The sequence below is a fragment of the Astyanax mexicanus genome, unplaced genomic scaffold (genome assembly GCF_023375975.1).
Source record: "Astyanax mexicanus isolate ESR-SI-001 unplaced genomic scaffold, AstMex3_surface scaffold_51, whole genome shotgun sequence".
Lineage (NCBI taxonomy): Eukaryota > Metazoa > Chordata > Actinopteri > Characiformes > Acestrorhamphidae > Astyanax > Astyanax mexicanus.
Window position 1 is genome coordinate 27,242 of NW_026040061.1, and position 12,759 is coordinate 40,000.

The following is a 12,759-nucleotide window of genomic DNA, read 5'->3' on the forward strand; positions in this document are numbered from 1 at the left end:
GGACAGGGGGGTCCAGCCAACCACAGCACTACAACACCACTATTCTGAAAGACAGCAAGAAGAAAGAAGAGTTCAAGGCCACCCTCTCCAACAAGTTCAAGGTCCTAGAAGAACAGCTTGGAGATGAGACAATAGAACAGAAGTGGCAGAAAGTGAAAGAAGCGGTGACTTCAACATGCCAAGAAGTTCTGGGCCCCAAATCTTACAGAGCAACAAAAGCAAAAGCACAAGAAGAATATTCAGAAGCTAATAAAACTGTCAAGCGAAGCATCAGAGCAGACAAGCGGAGCTACATAGAGTCACTGGCAATAGAAGCAGAAGAAGCAGAAGAAGCAGTGCATCAGAACAACACCAAGGACCTGTATTCCATGATTAGGAAACTATCAGGGAAGTTTGCCAAGCCAGAAAGGCCAGTAAAGAACAGGAATGGAGAGGTGATAGCAGACGAAGAAGGACAGAAGAAGAGGTGGATCGAGCACTTTCAGGAGATATTTAACAGGTCAGCTCCTGTAAACCCACCGGAGATACCGCCAGCTAAAAGCGACCTGCCTATCAGGTGCTGTGCACCCACGAAGGAAGAGATCCGCAGCGCCATCAAACAACTGAAAAACGGCAAGTCTGTAGGACCTGACAGCATCCCGGCAGAAGCGCTAAAGGCGGACATCGAGACCAGTGTGGAGCTCCTCCACCCACTCTTCTGCAAGATCTGGGAAGATGAAGAACCACCAATGGATTGGAAAGAAGGCTACGTCATCAAACTCCCCAAGAAAGGTGACCTCAGTTCATGCTCCAACTATCGAGGGATAACGCTGTTGTCCATCCCAGGGAAGGTGTTTAACCGCATCCTGCTAAACAGAATGAAGGACGCTGTTGATCCACATCTACGCGACCAACAAGCCGGCTTCCATAAGGAAAGATCGTGCACGGACCAGATCGCAACCCTGCACATCATCCTGGAGCAGTCCCTGGAATGGAACTCGCCTCTCTATGTCAACTTTATCGACTATGAGAAGGCGTTTGACAGCGTCGACAGGCAGACCCTCTGGCGACTACTGAGACACTATGGAGTGCCAAAGAAGATCACCAACATCATCAGGAAGTCATATGAAGGAATGACCTGCAGAATAGTGCATGGTGCATAGAAGTAAGAACTGGAGTGGGGCAAGGATGCTTACTCTCTCCCTTCCTGTTTCTGCTGGCCATAGACTGGATCATGAAAACATCCACAGACCAGAAGCGAAACGGCATCCAGTGGACGCCTTGGAAGCAGTTGGATGACCTCGACTTTGCCGACGATCTGGCTCTTCTCACCCATACCCAACAACAGATGCAGGAAAAGACCAACATCGTTACGGAAAACTCAGCTAGACTGGGCCTCAACATCAACAGAGGGAAGAGCAAGGTGTTCAAGAATTATCTCCTCTTCAAACAGCCCAACCTGCACACTTGATGCTGTTCCCACAAAATTATTAAAACAGGTACTGCCAGATATAATTAAACCTCTGTTAATGATAGTAAACTCATCGCTCGCCCTGGGCCATGTACCCAAAGCCTTTAAAACAGCTGTAATTAAACCTCTGATCAAGAAACCAAATCTTGATCCTAGTGTACTGTCTAACTATAGACCTATTTCAAACTTACCCTTTATTTCTAAGATTTTAGAAAAAGCTGTAGCCCAACAACTTTGCTCTTACCTGCAAAGAAACCAGATCTATGAAAAATTTTAATCTGGATTTAGGCCTTATCATAGCACTGAGACAGCTTTAGTTAGAATAACAAACGATCTACTTATAGCCGCCGACCAAGGCTGTGTTTCCTTACTCGTACTTCTCGATCTGAGCGCAGCCTTTGATACAATAGATCATACTATCCTTTTAGAAAGACTAGAGAACATGGTCGGTGTAACCGGAACTGCCTTAGCGTGGTTTAAATCGTACTTAACCGATCGCTATCAGTTTGTGAGGATAAATGATATGTCTTCCAGTTGTACCAAGGTAAGATATGGAATCCCACAAGGCTCTATATTAGGACCGTTATTATTTACATTATATATGCTCCCACTGGGCAAAGTTATTAGAAAACACAATGTGAATTTTCATTGTTATGCGGATGACACGCAGCTCTTCATATCAGCCAAACCTGATGACAGAGTGAGATTAAAGAAAATCGAGGATTGTGTAGAAGATGTAAAATCATGGATGTCGCACAACTTCCTCCTATTAAATAGTGATAAAACAGAAGTTCTCCTATTAGGCCCCAAAGCTGCTAGAAATAAATTATCAGACTTAATGCTAAATCTGGCTGACTTCTCAGCCACCCCTGGTTCAGCAGCTAAAAACCTTGGAGTTATCATAGATTCAGATCTAGCATTCGATAAACACATATCTAATGTAACTAGAACAGCTTTTCTACACCTCCGTAATATTGCCAAGCTAAGAAATGCCCTATCACTGCATGACTCAGAAAAATTAGTACAAGCCTTTATTACCTCAAGGCTAGATTATTGTAATGCGCTACTGTCTGGATGTTCCTGCAGTAACTTAAATAAACTTCAGCTAGTTCAAAATGCTGCAGCCAGGGTCCTTACTAAAACTAGAAAATTTGACCATATTAGTCCAGTACTATCAGCACTGCACTGGCTTCCAGTCAAATTCCGCATAGACTATAAAATTCTCCTGTTAACGTATAAAGCCCTACACGGACTCGCTCCTGAGTATTTACAAGACCTCATCTCCTGTTATGAACCACCGCGATTACTCAGATCTCAGGGTGCTGGTTTATTAGTAGTTCCTAAAATTCAGAGGAGCTCTGCAGGAGGAAGAGCTTTCTCTTATAAAGCGCCTCAACTCTGGAATAATCTCCCCGAATATGTTCGGGACTCAGACACAGTCTCAATCTTTAAGTCTAGACTGAAAACTTACTTGTTTAGTTTAGCTTTTGGTAATTAATGTTTTTCCCTTTAGATAAGGCTGCAGATTCAGGGGTTCATGGACAGAGGAAATTGTGGTAAACTGAGATGCTGGTGCTGTTGTTCTCCCACTGCACACGGTCACTCAGGTTTGTGGACGGTGGAGTGGGTGGATGCTGGTGTTTCAGGGAGCCTCCATGTCTATGATACCTTCTGGCTCTCTGCCTTTAGTTAGGCTGTTTTATTCAGTTCTGCCGGAGTCATTTGCCACACTCTGATAATGTTTTAATATTCTCAGTTTTGCATAAATCCAGTCAAAACTAATTCCATCTCTCTGCTTTCCTCCGAGTTACTGACTGCCCATCTGTCTGACCCGATACCGATGTTGGACCCTCAGGCTCTCGCGTCTCCTGTCCGGCCAGACTGATGGAAGTTTCTGAAGTCAGCTCTTCTCCACCACCACCACAGATCAGCTGCTCATCATCCATCTTACTCTCCACTACAGATTACATCCAAGCCATTAGTGGCGCTATTACACTCCTGAGTACATAAAACCTATATGGATGTATAAAAGACTTTAAATTTTAATTTAAAAGCCGTTTGACCAGTGGTAGGATGGTCCCCCCTCAAATGTGAGTCTTGGTCCTCCCAAGGTTTCTTCCTCCTCCTGCAGCTCTGAGGGAGTTTTTCACTGGGGGTTCTGTATTCTGTATTTTCTATGTGTAATGTTTTGCCTGATTCTTTGTCCTGTAATCATGTTTCTGTAAAGCTGCTTTGTGCCAACACCTGTTGTAAAAAGCGCTATACAAATAAATTTGATTTGATTTGATTTGATGAAGACCAAGACATCCAACGAGACACCAATCACAGTCCAGGGTGAAGCGCTGCAAGAGGCATCCTGGACAAACATGGAGGAACAGATGCAGACGTCAGGACCCGCATCGGTAAAGCACGAAAAGCCTTCCATCAGCTGAAGAACATCTGGGGATCCAGCGAGATCAGCGTTACCACCAAGATCAGGCTCTTCAACACTTTAGTAAAGCCAGTAATACTCTATGGAGCAGAGACCTGGAGAACCACTGTCACCACCATGAAGAAAATCCAGGTCTTTATTAACACCTGCCTCAGGAAGATCATAAAGATCCGCTGGCCCGACAGGATCAGCAATGTAGAATTGTGGCAACGTACAAAGCAGCAGCCTGTTGACCAAGACATCCTTCAGAGATGCTGGCGATGGATTGGCCACACCCTCCGCAAACCTACATCCAATATCACCAAACAAGCACTTACCTGGAACCCCCAAGGAAAGAGGAAGAGAGGACGGCCTAGAAACACCTGGCGACGAGACCTTGATGCAGACGTTAAACAGATGGACAAGACGTGGGGGCAGCTGGAGAGACTCGCCCAGAACCGCGATGACTGGAGAGAGCTTGTTGGTGGCCTATGTCCCAGACGGGACCACAGGCGAAAGTGAAGAAGTGAAGTGAAACAGTCATATTTAGCCTTCTATATAGATATATAGAACTCTGTAGATGTATGTTGCACTCTCTAGATGTATCTAGCACTCTATTAAGATATAGAGCACTCTATAAAGACATCTAAGATGCTTTAGAAACATCTAGCACTCTACAAACATCTTTAGCACTTTATAAAGATATCTAAAACTTAATAGAGATATCTAGCACTCTAGAGATATCTAGCTCTCCATGGAGATATCTAAGACTGTATAGAGATACCTAAGACTATAAATGTATCTAGCATTCTGTAGACGTATCTAAGACTCTAGAAATAGTTAGCACTCTTTAAATACCCAAGACTAGGGTTAAAATAAAATATAAAAATATCTAGCACTCCACAAAGATATCTAGCACTTATAGAGATACAGTTGCAGGAAAAAGTATGTAAATCCTTTGGGATTATACTTGGATTTCTGCATAAATTGGTGATTAAATGTGTTCTGATCTTCATCTACATCACAACAATAGACAAACACACTCTGATTAAACTAAAACCACACAAACAATATTATATATTATCATGATTTGTTTTTAACACAATATGTTAATATTCACAGTGAGGGGAAAAAGTATGCGAACCACTAGACTAATGACTTTTCTAATGCACTAATTGGAGGCAGGATGTGATGAGATGTGATTGCATGAGTTGGTTAAAGCTGCTCTATAAAAATACACACCAGTTTTGAGTTTGCTGTTCTTAAGAAGCATTGCTTGATGTGAATCACGCCTCACACAAAAGATCAAGCTCTCAGAAAACCTACGTTCAAGAACTGTTGACTTGCATGAAGCTGTAAAGGGTTACAAAAGTATCTCTAAAAGTCTTGATGTTCATGTGTCCACGGTAAGACGGACGCTCTGTTGCTGCTACTCTCTCTAGGCGTGGTAAAGTCCTGTAAAGATGACTGCAAGAGCACAGCACAGAATGATCAATGAGGTGAGGAAGAATCCTAGAGTGTCAGCTGAAGACTGAATACAGAAATCTCTGGTACATGCTAATATTTTTGTTGAAAAATCTACAATAAGGAAAACATTAAACAAGAATAGAGTTGATGGGAGGACACCACGGAGGAAGACACTGCTGTCCAAAAAAAAACACTGCTGCACATTTGAAGTTCCCAAAAGAGCACCTGGATGTTCCACAGCAGCACTGGATAAATAAACTGTGGACAAATGAAAAGAAAACTGAGTTGTGTGTTTTGTGTGGTACACTGTATTGTACTGTTTTCTGTGTTCTACTGTGTTGCACTGTTTTCTGTGTTGTACTCTGTTACACTGTGTTGTGCTGTGTTGCAGTGTTTTGTACTGTGTTACTCTGTGTTGCACTGTTTTGTACTGTGTTGCACTGTGTTATACTGTGTTGCAGTGTTTTGCACTGTGTTACTCTGTATTGTACTGTGTTGTACTGTGTTACACTGTGTTGCACTGTTTTGTACTGTGTTGCACTGTGTTACACTGTGTTGCAGTGTTTTGCACTGTGTTACTCTGTATTGTACTGTGTTGTACTGTGTTACACTGTGTTGCACTGTTTTGTACTGTGTTGCACTGTGTTACACTGTGTTGCAGTATTTTGCACTGTGTTACTCTGTATTGTACTATGTTACACTGTGTTGTGCTGTGTTGCAGTGTTTTGTACTGTGTTACTCTGTGTTGCACTGTTTTGTACTGTGTTGCACTGTTTTGTACTGTGTTGCACGGTTACTCTGTGTTGTACTGTGTTGCAGTGTTTTGCACTGTGTTACTCTGTGTTGCACTGTTACACTGTGTTGCAGTGATTTACACTGTGTTGTACTGTGTTGTACTGTGTTGCACTGTTTTGCACTGTGTTACTCTGTGTTGTACTGTGTTGCACTGTGTTACTCTGTGTTGCAGTGTTTTGCACTGTGTTACACTGTGTTGCAGTGTTTTGCACTGTGTTACACAGTGTGTTGTACTCAGAAGTAATTAAATTAAAAGCCTTTTTTGAGTTGAAGTATCCAATCGGCGGTAAGCGCGTTTGATCTGTGAGAGTTCCTTCCCGCCACCGGGGGCAGCAGAGCGCCTGTGCAGCTCGTGCAGCTCGTGCTTCTCTGCACGCAGACAAAACAGACCCGCCCTCCAGCGCTTCCGCGTGCTGGCGCGAGCGTGCACGCGCATTCCAAAACAGAGCAGCAGAAAAAAAAACAACCAAATAAACTAACAAAAACTCTCACACACACACACACAGATAAGCACAGAGCTGTTTCAGAGCGGCGCGCGCGCGTTGGTTTTAGGGGGGCGGCGGGTGACGTCACGGCGCGGAGGCGCGCGCGGGGCGGACTTTGTGTAGTAACAGAGCGGACTTGACCCCTGCAAGCGCTGCTCGTGCACAGGTGCGCGGGGAACCGGTCAGGTTTGTTGTGTCTGGGCGGCGCGCGGAATCTGATATGGGGCTGAGACTGACGGCGCGCGGACTTAAACCCGCCCTGCTCGCGCTGACCCGCCGTAGCTCCGGACTGAGAGCCTACAGCGCGCGCATGGAGTCCCGAGGTCTGCTGTTCCGCCAGGTGAGTTTAACGTTACCTGATCCACCACCTCACCTCCGCGCGCCTCACCTCACTTGCACACAGGTAGAGCCGCCGCTGCCAGACAACTCAGATATAGCGTTAAAATAACGACCAGGTGACGCTAGCTTTGACATCACCACTCAAACAGAAGCGAAACTAGTAAAAAACAGTACTGAGTAAATTCCAGAGTTCTTATCAAGAACAGAGAACCTGTAGTGCAGTTCTGATCCAGACATGTTTCTACATAACAGTAAACAGACTTCAACTGCTGTTACTGAGCTAAAGAGTAGAACTCTATAATACCCTGTAGAACTCTGTACTACTTTATAGAACTCTATAATACCCTGTAGAACTCTGTACTACTTTATAGAACTCTATAATACCCTGTAGAACTCTGTACTACTTTATAGAACTCTATAATACCCTGTAGAACTCTGTACTACTTTATAGAACTCTATAATACCCTGTAGAACTCTGTACTACTTTATAGAACTCTATAATACTCTATAGTATTCTGTAGAACCCTGTGGTAATCTATAGTGCTATTCTCTGCTACTCTATTAGACTATGTAGCACTTTATAGTACTGTGTAGAATTTTATAGAGCTGTCATACTGTGTAGTACTCTGTAGAACTCTGTATACTCTATAGTACTTTGTAGTACTCTATAATAGTACTTTCTTGACTTGACTAATACTCTATAGTACTCTGTAGAACTCTGTACTACTATGTAGAACTACGTAGTAATCTGTAGTACTTTGTTGAACTATGTAGTACTATGTAGTACTCTGTTAAACTGTGTAGTACTCTGTTAAACTATAATTATATATTTACCTCAGTAATGTGATTCTAATTGTGAATTTACCTGAGTAATGCTATTCTAATTATGCATTTACCTCAATAGTGCTATTCTAATGCTAAATTCATTTCAGCAGTGCTATTTTAATCATATATTTCCTCAGCAGTGCTATTCTAATCATACTTTTACCTGAGCAGTGCTATTCTAATGATAAATTTCCTTCAGCAATGCTATTTTAATCATACTTGTACCTTAGTAGTGCTATTCTAATCATATATTTACCTCAGTAGTGCTATTCTAATCATAAATGTACCTTAGTAGTGTTATCCTAATCATTAATGTACCTCAGCAGAGCTATCCTAATAATACATTGCTGTGTTCTGCTCTGTCACTCTGACCGGAGTAACAGCAGGAACCAATTAGATGTGTGTGTAGAATAGGCTCCGCCCCCTGCCATGTTTTATAGGGACTACGTGCCGCTCTGTTCCACCGTGTTTACAGTTACAGCACGCAACACACACACACGCCACACACACACATACCATACATGCACACACACACATACACACACACACACACACACACACACACACACCATACACGCACACACACACCATACACACACACATACCATACACGCACACACACACCATACACACACACACCATATACGCGCACACACACACACATACCATACACGCACACAAATATCACACACACACATACCATACACGCACACAAATATCACACACACACACCTGCATGCATACCAAAGACACACACATACCATACACGCACACACACACACACACGAACACGCACTCACACACACAGACAGGCAGGAAGAGAGACAGGCGGGGTGTAACTGAATCTCTGTAACAGAAACACAGTGAACAGTAGTGAAGATAAGGTTGGGGGCGGAGCCACACGTTCAGCTGACTCACCCTGAGTGTGTGTGTGTATATAATGTGTGTGTATATAATGTGTGTGTGTGTAATGTGTGTGTGTGTGTGTGTGTAATGTGTATATAATGTGTGTGTATATAATGTGTGTGTGTATTATGTGTATATAATGTGTGTGTGTGTGTATAATGTGTGTGTGTATATAATGTGTGTGTGTGTATAGTGTGTGTGTGTATAGTGTGTGTGTGTATAATGTGTGTGTGTGTGTGTGTGTATATAATGTGTGTGTGTGTGTGTATAATGTGTGTGTGTGTATATAATGTGTGTGTGTGTGTGTATATAATGTGTGTGTGTGTATATAATGTGTGTGTGTATAATGTGTGTATAGTGTGTGTGTGTATATAATGTGTGTGTATATAATGTGTGTGTGTGTATAATGTGTGTGTGTGTGTGTATATAATGTGTGTGTGTATATAATGTGTGTGTGTGTATAATGTGTGTGTGTGTGTGTATATAATGTGTGTGTGTATATAATGTGTGTGTGTGTATAATGTGTGTGTGTGTGTGTATATAATGTGTGTGTGTATATAATGTGTGTGTATATAATGTGTGTGTGTATAATGTGTGTGTGTGTGTATAATGTGTATATAATGTGTGTATGTGTGTGTGTATATAATGTGTGTGTGTATAATGTGTGTGTGTGTGTATAATGTGTATATAATGTGTGTGTATATAATGTGTGTATAGTGTGTGTGTATATAATGTGTGTGTGTATAATGTGTGTGTGTGTGTATAATGTGTGTGTGTATATAATGTGTGTGTATATAATGTGTGTGTATATAATGTGTGTATATAACGTGTGTGTGTATATAATGTGTGTGTGTGTGTATAATGTGTGTATTTGTGTGTGTATAATGTGTGTGTGTATATAATGTGTGTGTGTGTGTGTGTGTGTGTATATAATGTGTGTGTGTGTATAATGTGTGTATATAATGTGTGTGTGTGTGTGTATATAATGTGTGTGTGTATATAATGTGTGTGTGTATATAATGTGTGTGTGTGTGTGTGTGTGTATATAATGTGTGTGTGTGTATAATGTGTGTATATAATGTGTGTGTGTGTGTATATAATGTGTGTGTGTATAATGTGTGTGTGTGTGTGTGTGTATAATGTGTGTGTGTGTGTATAATGTGTGTGTATAATGTGTGTATATAATGTGTGTGTGTGTGTGTGTGTATAATGTGTGTGTGTATAATGTGTGTATATAATGTGTGTGTGTGTATAATGTGTGTGTGTATAATGTGTGTATATAATGTGTGTGTGTGTGTGTATAATGTGTGTGTGTATAATGTGTGTGTGTGTAATGTGTGTGTGTGTGTATATAATGTGCGTGTGTGTGTGTATATAATGTGTGTGTGTATAATGTGTGTATATAATGTGTGTGTGTGTATAATGTGTGTGTGTATAATGTGTGTATATAATGTGTGTGTGTGTGTGTATAATGTGTGTGTGTATAATGTGTGTATATAATGTGTATGTGTGTGTGTGTATAATGTGTGTGTGTGTGTATAATGTGTGTGTATAATGTGTGTATGTAATGTGTGTGTGTGTGTGTGTGTGTGTATAATGTGTGTGTGTGTGTGTGTATAATGTGTGTGTGTGTGTGTGTATAATGTGTGTGTGTGTGTGTGTATAATGTGTGTGTGTGTGTATAATGTGTGTGTGTATATAATGTGTGTGTGTGTATAGTGTGTGTGTGTATAGTGTGTGTGTGTGTATAATGTGTGTGTGTGTGTATATAATGTGTGTGTGTGTGTGTATAATGTGTGTGTGTGTATATAATGTGTGTGTGTGTGTATATAATGTGTGTGTGTGTATATAATGTGTGTGTGTATAATGTGTGTATAGTGTGTGTGTGTATATAATGTGTGTGTATATAATGTGTGTGTGTGTATAATGTGTGTGTGTGTGTGTGTATATAATGTGTGTGTGTATAATGTGTGTGTGTGTATATAATGTGTGTGTGTATAATGTGTGTGTGTGTGTATAATGTGTATATAATGTGTGTATGTGTGTGTGTATATAATGTGTGTGTGTATAATGTGTGTGTGTGTGTATAATGTGTATATAATGTGTGTGTATATAATGTGTGTGTGTATAATGTGTGTGTGTGTGTGTATAATGTGTGTGTGTGTGTATAATGTGTGTGTGTGTGTATAATGTGTGTGTGTGTGTGTATAATGTGTGTGTGTGTGTGTGTGTGTGTATAATGTGTGTGTGTGTATAATGTGTGTGTGTGTATATAATGTGTGTGTGTATATAATGTGTGTGTGTGTGTATATAATGTGTGTGTGTGTGTATATAATGTGTGTGTGTGTGTGTATAATGTGTGTGTGTATATAATGTGTGTGTGTATATAGTGTGTGTGTGTATATAATGTGTGTGTGTGTGTATAATGTGTGTGTGTATATAATGTGTGTGTGTATATAGTGTGTGTGTGTATATAATGTGTGTGTGTGTGTGTGTGTGTGTATATAATGTGTGTGTGTGTATAATGTGTGTGTGTATATAATGTGTGTGTGTGTGTGTGTGTATAATGTGTGTGTATATAATGTGTGTGTGTGTGTGTGTGTGTGTATAATGTGTGTGTATATAATGTGTGTGTGTGTGTGTGTGTATAATGTGTGTGTGTGTGTGTATAATGTGTGTGTGTGTGTGTGTGTATATAATGTGTGTGTGTGTGTGTGTGTAGCTGTTCGAGGCTGAGAGCAGTACGTATTCGTATCTGCTGGCGGATGTTGGGAGTGGGGAGGCGGTTCTGATTGATCCGGTTTTGGAGACGGTGGATCGAGATCTGAAGCTGGTGGAGGAACTCGGACTCAAACTCAAAGTAGCCGGTAAATAAAGACGGGTTCCTTAAGGATTCTTTACCACATGCAGCGCGTCTTATATACTGTAGAGGGCGCTCTATAATGCTCTATAATGTTCATATGATCCACACTAACATTCTGACAGACTGTAATACACTACAGGAAGCGTAGGGGGCGCTCTGTAATGCTCTATAATGTTCATATGATCCACACTCTCAATCTGACAGACTGTAATACACTACAGTAAGCGTAGGGGGCGCTCTATAATGCTCTATAATGTTCATATGATCCACACTCTCAATCTGACAGACTGTAATACACTACAGGAAGTGTAGGGGGCGCTCTATAATGCTCTATAATGTTCATATGATCCACAACACGCTCATTCTGACAGACTGTAATACACTACAGGAAGTGTAGGGGCGCTCTATAATGCTCTATAATGTTCATATGATCCACACTCTCATTCTGACAGACTGTAATACACTACAGGAAGCGTAGGGGGCGCTCTATAATGCTCTATAATGTTCATATGATCCACACTCTCAATCTGACAGACTGTAATACACTACAGGAAGCGTAGGGGGCGCTCTGTAATGCTCTATAATGTTCATATGATCCACACGCTCAATCTGACAGACTGTAATACACTACAGGAAGTGTAGGGGGCGCTCTATAATGCTCTATAATGTTCATATGATCCACATGCTCATTCTGACAGACTGTAATAACACTACAGGAAGTGTAGGGGGCGCTCTATAATGTTCTATAATGTTCATATGATCCACACTCTCATTCTGACAGACTGTAATACACTACAGGAAACGTAGGGGGCGCTCTATAATGCTCTATAATGTTCATATGATCCACACTCTCATTCTGACAGACTGTAATACACTACAGGAAGCGTAGGGGGCGCTCTATAATGCTCTATAATGTTCATATGATCCACATGCTCATTCTGACAGACTGTAATACACTACAGGAAGTGTAGGGGGCGCTCTATAATGCTCTGTAATGGTTATTAACAGTTATTAACGTGTTTTCTGCAGTAAACACACACTGCCATGCGGATCACATCACAGGAACTGGGTTGTTGAAGCAGAGGGTTTTCGGGTTAAAGAGCGCCATCTCTGTTCACAGCGGAGCTTCGGCCGACATCATGCTGTCTGAGGGAGATACCATCAAATTCGGACAACAGGTAGGACAATAACATGGTAATAACATAGTAATTACACTGTG

The 12,759-nt window shown here is 41.4% G+C and overlaps 1 protein-coding gene across 2 annotated transcripts in view; it reads left to right on the forward strand.

Annotated features, from left to right (window-relative positions):
* Positions 1-6,495: 6,495 nt before the first annotated feature.
* LOC111197379 (ETHE1 persulfide dioxygenase) overlaps positions 6,496-12,759 on the forward strand; it is a 10,579-nt gene continuing 4,315 nt past the window's right edge. The window contains exons 1-3 of one of the 2 annotated variants that reach the window (XM_049474095.1): positions 6,496-6,947; positions 11,400-11,544; positions 12,570-12,718. In XM_049474095.1, coding sequence (XP_049330052.1) covers positions 6,828-6,947; positions 11,400-11,544; positions 12,570-12,718 — 414 coding nt within the window. In that variant the 5' untranslated portion in view covers positions 6,496-6,827. The remainder of the gene's footprint in view (positions 6,948-11,399; positions 11,545-12,569; positions 12,719-12,759) is intronic. The other variant, XM_049474096.1, reaches the window with a different exon arrangement.